The sequence below is a fragment of the Mastacembelus armatus genome, chromosome 7 (genome assembly GCF_900324485.2).
Source record: "Mastacembelus armatus chromosome 7, fMasArm1.2, whole genome shotgun sequence".
In the NCBI taxonomy this organism is placed as follows: Eukaryota; Metazoa; Chordata; class Actinopteri; order Synbranchiformes; family Mastacembelidae; genus Mastacembelus; species Mastacembelus armatus.
The window spans coordinates 13,764,355-13,776,904 of NC_046639.1; the positions used below are offsets into that span (position 1 = coordinate 13,764,355).

The window sequence follows — 12,550 nt, forward strand, 5'->3', positions numbered from 1 at the left end:
TAGTTTTGAGTCAGGACATTCAGGAAGCTTACCTAAATAAGATGTGATTTATTTGTATAAAGCCATTATTTCAGTGTTAGATACATAATGATATTGATTTTTTTTTTTGTACAATTATTATTTCTATATAATTTACATAGTATTATTTATACAATTACATATTGTATTGGATATGTGAGGTAGCCACTTGCAAACATGTTAGGTTTCTCTGAAAGTTGGCTTGAAAGTTTATTGGGATTTAACCCTATACACATAAACTGAATTGAAAAAGGAATGAAGTCAAACCTTAATTTTTACAGTTGACGTAAATGTGAAATGGACCTATTCTGAATTTCCTCTGCTTGACATACAAGGCTTGATGGATCATAGGACTTAAAACAAAACACTTTTCCATTAAAAATTTAAGTAATGCATTAGTTTCTTCTAAAATGTTTTACTGCTCTCAACTTTACAGTTTCACTTGTTCTCTCTGTCAGCAGAAGAAGAGAGAGAACAGAGGGAATAAGTGTGTGTGTGTGTGTGTGTGTGTGTGTGTGCGCGTGTGTGTGCGCACACGTGTGCGTGTGTGTGCGCACACGTGTGCGTGCGTGTGTGTGTGTGTGTGTGTGTGTGTGTGTGTGTGTGTGTGTGCGTGCGTGTGCGTGTGTTTGTGTCTGTGTACACGCAGGCACAGCCTGGAATGAGGTTACTAGGTTAAGGATTTGTTTTATGGTGTGACTGAAGCTGAGTGCGTCTGTTCTGACAGATGTAGGCCAGGACAGTTATATAAGGATCGATGTATGATGACGCAGCGCGTACACACACATGCAGGCAGCCAGGCAGGCAGGAAGTGGCTATATCAGAAATGCACAGTCACAGAGGAACAATCAGGCTCTCAAATGTAGAAGCATGCATTAATGCTTTTGCATGTGCACATGAACAGCCCTATACATACATGTATGTATAGGCTTTTGTTTGCGTTTGTGCTTATGTGCATATTACACACATGCACACAAAAAGATATGTAGGACTACAGGTCGGCATGCATACCATGCTTCATGTGCATGTGCAGACACATGCACAACAGCTGATAGCAGGTCATCCAGAATGCTTTGTTGTTCATCTCTGTTATGGTTTTAATGTGTTTGTGCAGGGAAATAGGAGTACATTGGAGATATAGTGGAAGTAGCAGGTAATACAAATATTTAGGAAGATGCTACAGCCCTGCCTCATTTTTATTAGTTAAGTTTGTGATTGCCAGTTTTTAGTGGTAATTGCAGTTTATTGATTTTTTTTTTTTTTGTCACAGTAAGTCTGTTCTCTCATCATTTTCTTTCATCTTGGGGTCTTTGACATTAAATAACCCATTTTATATAGTAGTTTTAAGTTTTTAAAATGTCAAAGCTTATTCCCTCAATAGTCTTAACTAAATGCATAACTTGAGTTTATATTTTAAAATCAGAAATCTAAATAAAAAATTTGATAGTGTTTCCTCTGCAAATATGCAGAGTTAAGTCACAGTATGAGCCAAGATCATCTCCTGTTCTCAATTAAAGAAGCGCCTACACATGCTTCACAACTCTGTCTAGCTCATGCATAAGCAGGCACGTGCCTCAAGTGTGTGTGACCTTGCTGCCAAGCTCTGCCCGTCTGTGTGCGGATTGGGAGCAAATAGAGCTTTGCTTGTGAGTGAGACCTCTTCTGGTTTAGTGATCAGGCCAATGGGGTCAGACAGGAGGCAACAGAACTGAACGGAACATCAGGTGACTGCCTGGTTGTCTGCTTACTATGTGATCCTGCCTCATTCTGCTAATGAGCTAGAATGAGGGTCAGACAAAACACAGTCTAGACGGGTGACACTAGCCAGTTCGATCTCTCTTAGTGAAGTAATGCCTGTTTACCATTTCTAATTTGACCCTTTTTGATTAACTGTAGGCGGTTTTATAAAATACCTTCAGTGTAGAGTGTAAATTTCAGTACTTTTATTTTTTCCAGTATATTAGTTTTCATGTTCACTTAGTGTTCTATTACTGTGAGAGTGATAAAATCAAGAAAAAAAATGGATGCATGATAACAGAAGCATATCAAATACAGACTATACATATGGACATAATTATTGGTACCCTTACATTAAAGAAAGAAAAACCCACAATGATCACTGAAATAACTTAAAACTGACAAAAGTAAAAATCAATAACATTTTACTGAAAATTAACTAATTAAAGTCAGACATTGCTTTTAAATTGTGGTTGAACAGAAGAATTTTAAAAAACAAACTAATAAAACTGACCTGGACAAAAATGATTTTACCCCTAGAAAAGATTGAAAATCATGTGACCATAGGGACATGATAAACCAAAGTGTGTCCTGTAATTAGCATCATAGGCCTCTCAAAACTTGTAATCAGTTAGGCTGCCTATTTTAAAGGGTAAAAAGTAGTCACTGATCATGATTGTGGTGTGTACCGTACTTAACATGAAAGCTACAGAGAGGTTTGTCTCAGGAGATTAGAAAGAAAATTATAGGCAAGCATGTTAAAGATAAAGGCTATAAGGCCATCTCCAAGCAGCTTGATGTTCCTGTGACTACAGCTGCACATATTATTCAGAAGTTTAAGGTCTACTAGACTGTGGCCGACCTCCCTGGACGTTGCCGCAAGAGGAAAATTGATGACAATTCGAAGAGACAGATAATATGTATAGTAACCAAAGAGGCCAGAACAACTTCCAAAGAGATTGGAAGCGAACTCCAAGGTCAAGGTACATCAGTGTCAAATCATACCATCCATCAATGTTTGAGCCAAGGTGGACTTAATGGAAGATGGCAGAGGAGGACTCCACTGTTGAAAGCAAATCATAAAAAAGCAAGACTGGAATATGTCAAAATGCATATTGATAAGGTACAAAGCTTCTGGAAGAATGTTGTTTGGACAGGTAAGACAAAACAGGAGCTTTTTGGTAGGGCATTCTGGAGAGAAATGTGCTGCCCATTGTCAGAAAGCTTGGTCTCAGGTGCAGGTCATGGGTCATCCAACAGGATAATGACCCAAAACACACAGCTAAAAACACCAAAGTATGGCTAAGAACAAAACACTGAAAGAAGAAAAAACACTGTTAATCTTATGCTGTGGCATTTAATCGTCACATAGTTGAACACTTACAAAATATTTATAGCATCAAATTTTAAGCATTTACACAAATACATATGAAGTTGGCAAACATATTACAGCACAATAAAATAATGATTGATTAAAATAAGAACTAATTAAATACGTACTTTCAGCAAATTCACTACAATTAAGACCATAGGCAACATAAAAACAAGATTTAAAAGGCAAAGTTTGACAGTTATATTGCTAAGTCAGAATTATCAGTAGGCTAATGCATTGTAGTCCATGCTTCTTTGTATAAGTTGTTTGGGCAATTAGTGCCTAAATACAAATGTTTGGCCATATACAAGCGGAGACTATTGTCAACTAAATTTGACAGTGCTAAACTATTCAGAGCTATCTAGAGGTTGAGTCATGGTAACTGGACTTCTGGTTTTTAGGTCGAAACGTTTTATTCATCCAAGTAGCTTCATCAGTCTAAGAGAAAGTTGGTATGGAGTATCAAATTTATTATTCAGGTTTGTTTCAAATAGGTTTATTAGGTGAACTATGTAAATGGGGTGAGACTCGTTAGACCCACACTACTGAGTTGGATTCACTTCACACCTGGCCTGCATAGGCTCGTTAGGTAAATGTAATGGAAAAAATGATTTTCAATGATTGATTGAACTAATGGTAGACCCATGTGACCTCCGATTCACCTACTGGCTGCAGAGTGTATCCACCCTGGAAGACATTTGATGTGTTCCTTAATTTCCTGGGAATAGTTGAAGGTCCAGTTGCCATGACTAAACCCCTAGATAACTTCACCTGGATGACTGAGAATCTTCAGACATTCAGAACTATGTAAAAATCTGAACAGGTGCAGGAAGTTACTGCAGAGCCTCTAAAGTGGATGTGATGTACTCACCTTTACCATTTTTTGTAAGAACTGGGAGCTGCTTTTTGAACAAGGTAAAGTCTGTTAATTGAGACGTACCATATGTGGATTTTTTCACATGTACTACCTACGATAGCTTGCTCCAGTTTTTCTGTTATGGTTGCATGTATGTATGGTGTTTTATCCCTCTGTTCATTAGTGGATGGTTCACAAATAAAAATTAGTCAGCGGCAAACATGATAATAAATCACAGTAATTGATTAACCACTGATGTGTTTTTTTTTTTGTTTTTTTTTCAATATGACAAGAAATGACTGAGTTTAATTTTATCGTTTTATTCTCATGTACATTTGTTCATTAAAGCTTCATCCATGTGTGTTTTGCAAAAAGGGAAGTTTGCTCTGTGGATGCCATATGCCATAAAGATCAAAACATACATATGCAAAGATCCTTTACAGCCCCACACACACTGTCACTTATCACATGCTACAGGCTATCACTATTCCAACAGAGTTACTTTACAAAACAAGTTGCTGTGAAAGCTTTTACAATATGCCACCTATCACCTGAGCCCCCAAAATACCAAACAATTGCAGAAGAAAGACATCTCTTCTATGCAAAGTAAAGTACCTGAAAGCTTTAATATGCATGTAACAACATTGAAAGTTTATGAACTAAAGGATTTTGAAAAATGCTTAGAGAAGCTACACTCTTTACAGTAAAATCCGAAGATCACTAATAAATGTTTTTCTTTTGTCTTCCTCCTTAGGTTTCTCCTCCAGTGTTTGGAGGATCTGGACGCCAGCCTTCGAAAGCTCAACTCTCGCCTTTTTGTCATCAGGGGCCAACCAGCTAACGTATTCCCTCGGCTTTTTAAGGTCAGCATTGACTGTAAACTAACTGTTTTTGTCAGCACCTTTTCCTTCTTTCGTCATGTGAATTGAAAAGGGCATCAATGTCAGTTTGTTTCTCAGTTAATAATTTGGAGAATGTTTAAAAAAAAAAAAAAAACAGAAAATAATCAGATGCTACTGATCCTCAGATCCTCACAACTGGGACCTGGAAACTAAAGAAATTTAATTCATTGTTAATGTAGTCAGGCCTGGGGTTCGGGCCCGTAGGCGGGCGCCTGGTGGCTGGGTCTCCCCCCATGGGGAGAAAGACCGACGTGGGGCCACCCTTCTGTGGACCCACCACCCGCAGGAGGACCCATAAGGGGCCAGTGCATAGTGGATCGGGCAGTGGTCGAGGACGGGGACCTCGGCGACCCGATCCCTGGATGCTGAAACTGGCTCTAGGGGCATGGAATGTCACATCACTGGGGGGGAAGGAGCCTGAGCTTGTGCGGGAGGTCGAGCGGTACCGACTAGAGATAGGCGGGCTCACCTCCACGCACAGCCTGGGCTCTGGAACCCAGCTCCTTGAGAGGGGCTGGACTCTCTTCTACTCTGGAGTTGCTCACGGTGAGCGGTGGCGAGCTGGTGTGGGCTTGCTCATAGCTTCCCAGCTCAGCCGCCACGTGTTGGAGTTTTCCCCCCAGAGTGGGGACCCCGGAGGTCAATGATCGACTTTGTACTCGTGTCATCTGACCTTCGGCCGTATGTCTTGGACACTCGGGTGAAGAGAGGGGCAGAGCTGTCAACTGATCACCACCTGGTCGTGAGTTGGATCCGCTGGCGGAGGAGGAAGCGGGACAGACTTGGCAGGCCCAAACGTACTGTGAGGGTCTGTTGGGAATGTTTGGCCGAACCCACTGTCAGAGGGGTCTTTAACTCACACCTCCGAGAGAGCTTCTACCAGATCCCCGGGGAGGCTGGGGACATTGAGTCCGAATGAACCATATGTTTTCCACCTCCATTGTCGACGCGGCGGCTAGGAGCTATGGCCGTAAGGTTTCGGGTGCCTGTCGTTGCGGCAATCCCCGAACCCGGTGGTGGACACCGGAGGTAAGGGATGCCGTCAAGCTGAAGAAGGAGTCCTACCGAGCTTGGTTGGCTTGTGGGACTTCCGAAGCAGCTGACAGGTACCGCAGGGCCAAGCGTGCTGCACCCCAGGCGGTGATGGAGGCAAAAACTCAGGTATGGGAGGAGTTCGGTGAGGCCATGGAGAAGGACTACCTGTCGGCCCCGAAGAAATTCTGGCAAACCGTCCGGCGCCTCAGGAGGGGGAAGCAGTGCTCTACCAACGCTGTTTACAGTGGAAGTGGTGAGCTGCTGACCTCGACTGGGGATATTGTCGGACGGTGGAAGGAATACTTCGAGGCTCTCCTCAATCCCGTCAACACGTCTTCCATAAGGGAAGCAGGGGCTGGGGATTCGGAGGCTGATCCATCCATCACCCAAGCCGAAGTCACTGAGGTAGTTCGGCAGCTCCTCAGTGGCAAAGCACCGGGGGTGGATGAGATCCATCCCGAGTACCTCAAGTCTCTGGATGTTGTTGGGCTGTCATGGCTAACACGCCTGTGCAACATCGTGTGGCGTTCGGGGACAGTACCCCTGGATTGGCAGACCGGGGTGGTGGTTCCTCTTTTTAAGAAGGGGGACCGGAGGGTGTGTTCCAACTACAGAGGGATCACACTCCTCAGCCTCCCGGGGAAGGTCTATGCCAGGGTGCTGGAGAGGAGGATGTGGCCGGTGGTCGAACCTCGGATGCAGGACGAACAATGCGGTTTCCGTCCTGGGCGTGGAACACTGGACCAGCTCTACACACTCTCGAGGGTGCTCGAGGGTTCATGGAAGTTTGTCCAACCAGTCCACATGTGTTTTGTGGACTTGGAGAAGGCATTGGACCGGGTCCCTCGTGACATCCTGTGGGAGGTGCTCCAGGAGTATGGGGTCCGGGTCTCTGTACAAACGGAGCAGGAGCTTGGTTCGCATTGCCGGTAGTAAGTCAGACCTGTTCCCAGTACACGTTGGACTCCGGCAGGGCTGCCCTTTGTCACCGGTTCTGTTCATTACTTTTATGGACAGAATTTCTAGGCGCAGCCAGGGGCCGGAGGGAGTCCAGTTCGGGGACCACAGGATTTCATCTCTGCTTTTTGCAGATGATGTTGTCCTGTTGGCTCCATCGAGCCAGGATCTCCAGCGTGTGCTGGGGCAGTTTGCAACCGAGTGTGAAGTGGCTGGGATGAGAATCAGCACCTCCAAGTCCGAGGCCATGGTACTCAACTGGAAAAAGGTGGTTTGCCATCTCCAGGTCAGGGGAAAGATCCTGCCACAAGTGGAGGAGTTTAAGTATCTCGGGGTCTTGTTCACGAGTGAGGGAAGGACGAAATGTGAGATTGACAGACGGATCGGGGCATCAGCAGCAGTAATGCGGTTGGTGTACCGGTCCGTTGTGGTGAAGGAGCTGAGCCGGAAGGCGAAGCTCTCGATTTACCGGTCAATCTACGTTCCTACTCTCACCTATGGTCATGAGCTCTGGGTCATGACCGAAAGAACGAGATCGCGGATACAAGCGGCTGAAATGAGCTTCCTCCGCACGGTGGCTGGGCGCTCCCTTAGAGATAGGGTGAGGAGCTCGGTCACCCGGGAGGAGCTCGGAGTAGAGCCGCTGCTCCTCCACATCGAGAGGAGTCAGTTGAGGTGGCTCGGGCATCTGTTTCGGATGCCTCCTGGGCGCCTTCCTGGGGAGGTGTTCCGGGCATGTCCCACCGGGAGGAGGCCCCGGGGAAGACCCAGGACACGCTGGAGGGACTATGTCTCCCGGCTGGCCTTGGAACGCCTCGGTGTCCCCCCGGAAGAGCTGGAGGAAGTGTCCAGGGAGAAGGAAGTCTGGGTATCCCTGATTCGGCTACTGCCCCCGCGACCCGGCCCCGGATAAGCAGTAGAAGATGGATGGATGGATGGATGGATGTTAATGTAGTCATTGTTTCATTTCTCATTTGATTGTCTTGATTCGGGACCATTGGTTGGAGAAAGCAATTCATTTAAAAATGTCACTGTGAATAATTTTAATTGGCACATAATTTTTCTCTCTGTCTCAGGAGTGGAAGATCTCGAGGCTAACATTTGAGTATGATTCTGAGCCTTTTGGGAAAGAGAGAGATGCCGCTATCAAGAAGCTGGCCATGGAGGCAGGGGTGGAGGTCATTGTCAAGATATCACACACCCTCTACGACCTGGACAAGTGAGGACTAGACAAATACACATACTAACAATTCCAAAGACATGAACTGCAGGTTTTTGTGTTATCTTATGCTATTTTGTCAAGTAGAAGTGTGGAGAAACAATTTTTCTGTTATTTCTAAAATGTTTCAGAGTTAATTCCACATGTTTTAATGTGATTATAAAGGCAAATTTATTTGTATAGCTATCTTGGATATATTTTGGTCCACAACCATTTAGTGCTTTATAAACTAGCAATAAGATTTTAAAATCTATCCTTTAACTAACGGGAAGCCAGTGTAGTGATCTAAGAACTGGTGTGATATGGTCCAGTTTCTTGGTGTTTGTAAGGACTCTGGCAGCAGCATTCTGGATTAGCTGCAGCTGCCTGATTGACTTTTTGCTAAGACCTGTGAACAAGCCATTACAATAATCTAACCTACTGAAAATAAATGCATGAACAAGTTTTTCTGCATCTTGTTTAGACAGAAAACCTTTTATTCTAGCAATGTTTTTCAGGTGGTAATAGGAAGATTTAGTGATGGATTTTATGTGGTTGTTAAAATTCAGGTCTGAGTCAATGATTACACCAAGGTTTCTGGCTTGATTTGTAGCTTTCAATGACATGGAGTCAAGGTGAGCAATGACCTTTGACCTTTCATTTTTGGGGCCAAAAACAATCACTTCTGTCTTGTCTGTATTGAGCTGGAGATATATAAAGTTGGGTGTCATCTGCATAGGTATGGTAGTCAATGTTGTAGTATTCCATAATCTGAGCAAGGAGCAGCATGTAGATATTGAATAAGAGAGAACCAAGAATAGACCCCTGAGAAACCCCACATTTCATTTTTGTTCGCTCAGACTCATAGTTACCAAGTGAGACAAAATAGTCTATCTTGTAAGTAAGATTTTAGCCCATTTAACACTGAGCCAGTAACTCCCACCCACGCTTCTAGTCTATCAAGCAGCACATCATGATCAACTGTGTCAAATGTAGCACTGAGATCCAGTAGTACTAAAACAGAGGTTTTGGATTCATCATTATTCAAATGTAAATCATTTAAAATTTTAATAAGTGCAGTCTCGGTGCTGTGGTGTGCGCGAAATCCAGACTGTAAGATGATCCTGATGCTGATAACTACCTGTTTATATGTTTTTTACTCAAAGCTCATGCGCAAACCATCCCCTCTACATAGTGTAGCTTACGTTATTTCTGAAATCTGACTTTGTACTCCACAGGTATTTCCCCTTGTTGTACTATTTTTAAAAGTAGTGTAGCAATTTCACCGGAAGCATATAGATCAGTTACATAACATTATATTTGCATGACCCTGCAAAAGTACTGTGGCATTTTGAATTAAGAAGCTACTCCCTGCCTGACAGGGAATTTAAAACCAAACCATATATCTATACAACATGCAAACATCTTTCAGCTCTAATCTCATGAGTTGTTCTGATGAGTTGAGCCTTATGGATAGGATTGGTTTAACTACAGACATTTTGACATGCCATCAAGTCACTTTGCAAGAGGATTGATACAGCTTACCTAAATGAAATGCAGTGGTCATTAAAGTTATCTATTACAGCTACATCTGCATCTGGAAAAAAAACAAACATCTAAAACAAATTTCAATTAAAACACTGTTAAAATGATGAAGTGATCTTCTTGAGCTTGACAGTGAGGAACATGCTTGAATGTTCCAGCCACGTTCAGATACAATTTACTTTTTTTCCAAATAAGCCAGCTTTTGTGAAGGAAATGTAGACTTCACTGAGAGGAATTTTAGTAGCTTTCATTTACCGCAGTTCGAAAATTGTATCTTAGATTAAAATGGGACTAATATCTGATGCCTGTCCTTTTTCAGGATCATAGAGCTGAATGGTGGGCAGCCTCCCCTCACATACAAGCGTTTCCAGACCCTGATCAGTCGCCTTGATCCTCCTGAGATGCCCACAGAGGCACTGTCTGATACTCTGATGGGTCGATGCATTACCCCCATCTCTGAAGACCATGGAGACAAGTACGGGGTCCCATCCTTGGAGGAGCTGGGTGAGAAAACAAACACATACCAGCACTAGACATAGACAGACTTTACAAACATTTCCAAAAAAATTTTTGGCATGTTCAGTTCATGGATCAAAAGCTAATATCTATGAAAACAAGTTTTCCAGTCTGTTGAAAGATGCCACATTTTATTGTTTAACAATCAAACAGAAAAACTACAAACTTGAGTTCAAAGTGTTTCTTACACTTCTTAAAGTGTTTGGTGTCTCTTTAGACTGTAGTTGGAAATCCCTTGATACTAGAGCTGATGCGATACCGTGATTTTACAATATCATGCCCATATACACATTTTCCATACTCTAAAAAATTCACCATCAATATTCACCGTCAACTGCATTCTAAAATCATTAAACTTTTCTTAAGCTTTAATCAGTCAATCTATGATTGATTAAACAAAGTCACAATCCTGTCTATAATTAGACATTTATCAGCTCTCGTTAAACTGTCAGTCCAGTCAATCTATTTTAAGATACATCCTCTTTAAACTCTCTATTGGATTAATCAGATGGCAAGCTTACCTACTTTAAGTTTCTATCCAGCTGTCTGGTTTCAATTCACAGAAGGTAACAGTCCATGCGTGCAATCAACTGTACTGTAGCCCGTCTGCTGCTTACACCTGTGCAATATATTTAACTCATAGATAAGACGTTTAAGGCATTAACCCTCTACCACAGTAAGCACACCTGTTTGGTTTATCTCTCTAAAGGTTATTATTACAGGCTGTTTGTCCCTTGATTTAGCCAGGTAACAGGTTAACTCTCTTACCTTCAAGTCAGTCCAGATGTCTAGTTTGCATTCACAGAAGGTCATTATTCATTCACACTCTGCAGTTACCATCTGGTGGTCATACCTGCACCCAGAATCTGTAATGAACTTCCTGGGTGACCTGTCAAGAGCTGGTAACTTATGAAAGATACTTTCTCAGCTTTATCAGACAAGATAATTAAGATAGATTCTGTATAGAAATGTGAGTAGATCAGGTGTGTTTTAGTACAGAGCTGAGTAAATTGCAAAGTAGCTAGGAAACACTAGACACATTTTGTCTAGCTTTGACTAATTAAATCTATAGCAATTTTTAAATTAATTATTTTTTTACAGATTCTTTAATGCCATACAGCCTTACATACAGGTGCACAGAATTTTAGTTCTTGTCATATTTGTCTTGTCACAAGTGAGAGGGCAAAATCATTTTCATGTTTGATTAATTTAGTGTACAGAATGACATAACCTGCTGAAATAACTGTTGACTCATCAGCACACCAGCATACTGTTGTAAACCAGGAAGGTGATTCAGAGGAATGTTTTCAGGCTTTGACACTGATGGCCTGCCTTCAGCCGTGTGGCCTGGTGGAGAGACTGAGGCTCTGACCAGGATAGAGCGCCATCTGGAGAGAAAAGTCAGTACTGCATCTTCTGTTTTTATGTCCTTGCAATACTGAAGGTCTATAAAAGAACATGTTCATCTCAATAGTTTTAAGATTTTGTCACAAAACACACCAAAAAAATATTACGAGAATTGTTCTTCCTCTTGGTGTAAAGGCACTGTAGGACACAAAAATATGTCACTGCTAGTTTTGTATCCATACTGGGCAGTAATCAGGGGATATGCATTTTATGAAAAATTGACACTTTGTTGAATCTTTTCTGCACAGATTACCATCTTTTCCTTCCCTCCTGTGCTTCCCTTTCTCTGTTTCCAGGCATGGGTGGCTAATTTTGAGCGCCCGAGGATGAATGCCAACTCACTGCTGGCCAGCCCAACAGGCCTCAGCCCATACCTGCGCTTTGGCTGTCTCTCTTGTCGTCTCTTTTACTTCAAGCTGACTGACCTCTACCGCAAGGTCAACTTAAAAATCCACAGTTGTTGCTCACTTTGAGCCAAGTAGTTCATATTAATTGGTAACACATTATCTCCCATGACAATAGGTGTAATTACAGTGTCAGTGTAGCGTACAGTGTATAGTACACTTAACCCTCTGGGGTCGACGCATGCGCGGCGCGTTTTGACGCATCTTTTTCTGATAAGGCCGGAACAAACTTAAATTACTCCGTCAATTCTGATCGTACAGATAAAAGAAGTATATCATTCAAATCTGTAAAGGGTCTAGTTTTAGTGGTATACCATCATAATAACAACAAAACGTTGTGCTTTTTTTTAAATAAAGAAAGCCGACAGGGTGCGCTCTCGGACTTTTCTGTCTCTGCCATTTCTCTTCACAGACGCGTAAATAAAACAACCAGAATCTCAGCGAATACTTGCCTCATAAAAATAAGAATTATATGGCTAGAAAGCTTGAAATGTTTTCTTTTGAGTGAAACAATTCAAGTCAAAAACAAATCATCACTTTTTATTTAATCCGTATGAACGTAAGGAGAAGTCCGTTTTTTCCTGTCTCACCTCATTACAGGTA

General features: G+C 42.4%; 1 protein-coding gene across 1 annotated transcript in view; it reads left to right on the forward strand.

The window, feature by feature from the left end:
• The window catches only part of LOC113145329 (cryptochrome-1-like), a 36,966-nt gene that overhangs the window by 11,424 nt on the left and 12,992 nt on the right, over positions 1-12,550 (forward strand). Inside the window, exons 3-7 of the mRNA XM_026331919.1 lie at positions 4,738-4,846; positions 7,954-8,096; positions 9,940-10,124; positions 11,448-11,536; positions 11,840-11,980. Of these exons, the coding sequence (XP_026187704.1) occupies positions 4,738-4,846; positions 7,954-8,096; positions 9,940-10,124; positions 11,448-11,536; positions 11,840-11,980 (667 nt within the window). The remainder of the gene's footprint in view (positions 1-4,737; positions 4,847-7,953; positions 8,097-9,939; positions 10,125-11,447; positions 11,537-11,839; positions 11,981-12,550) is intronic.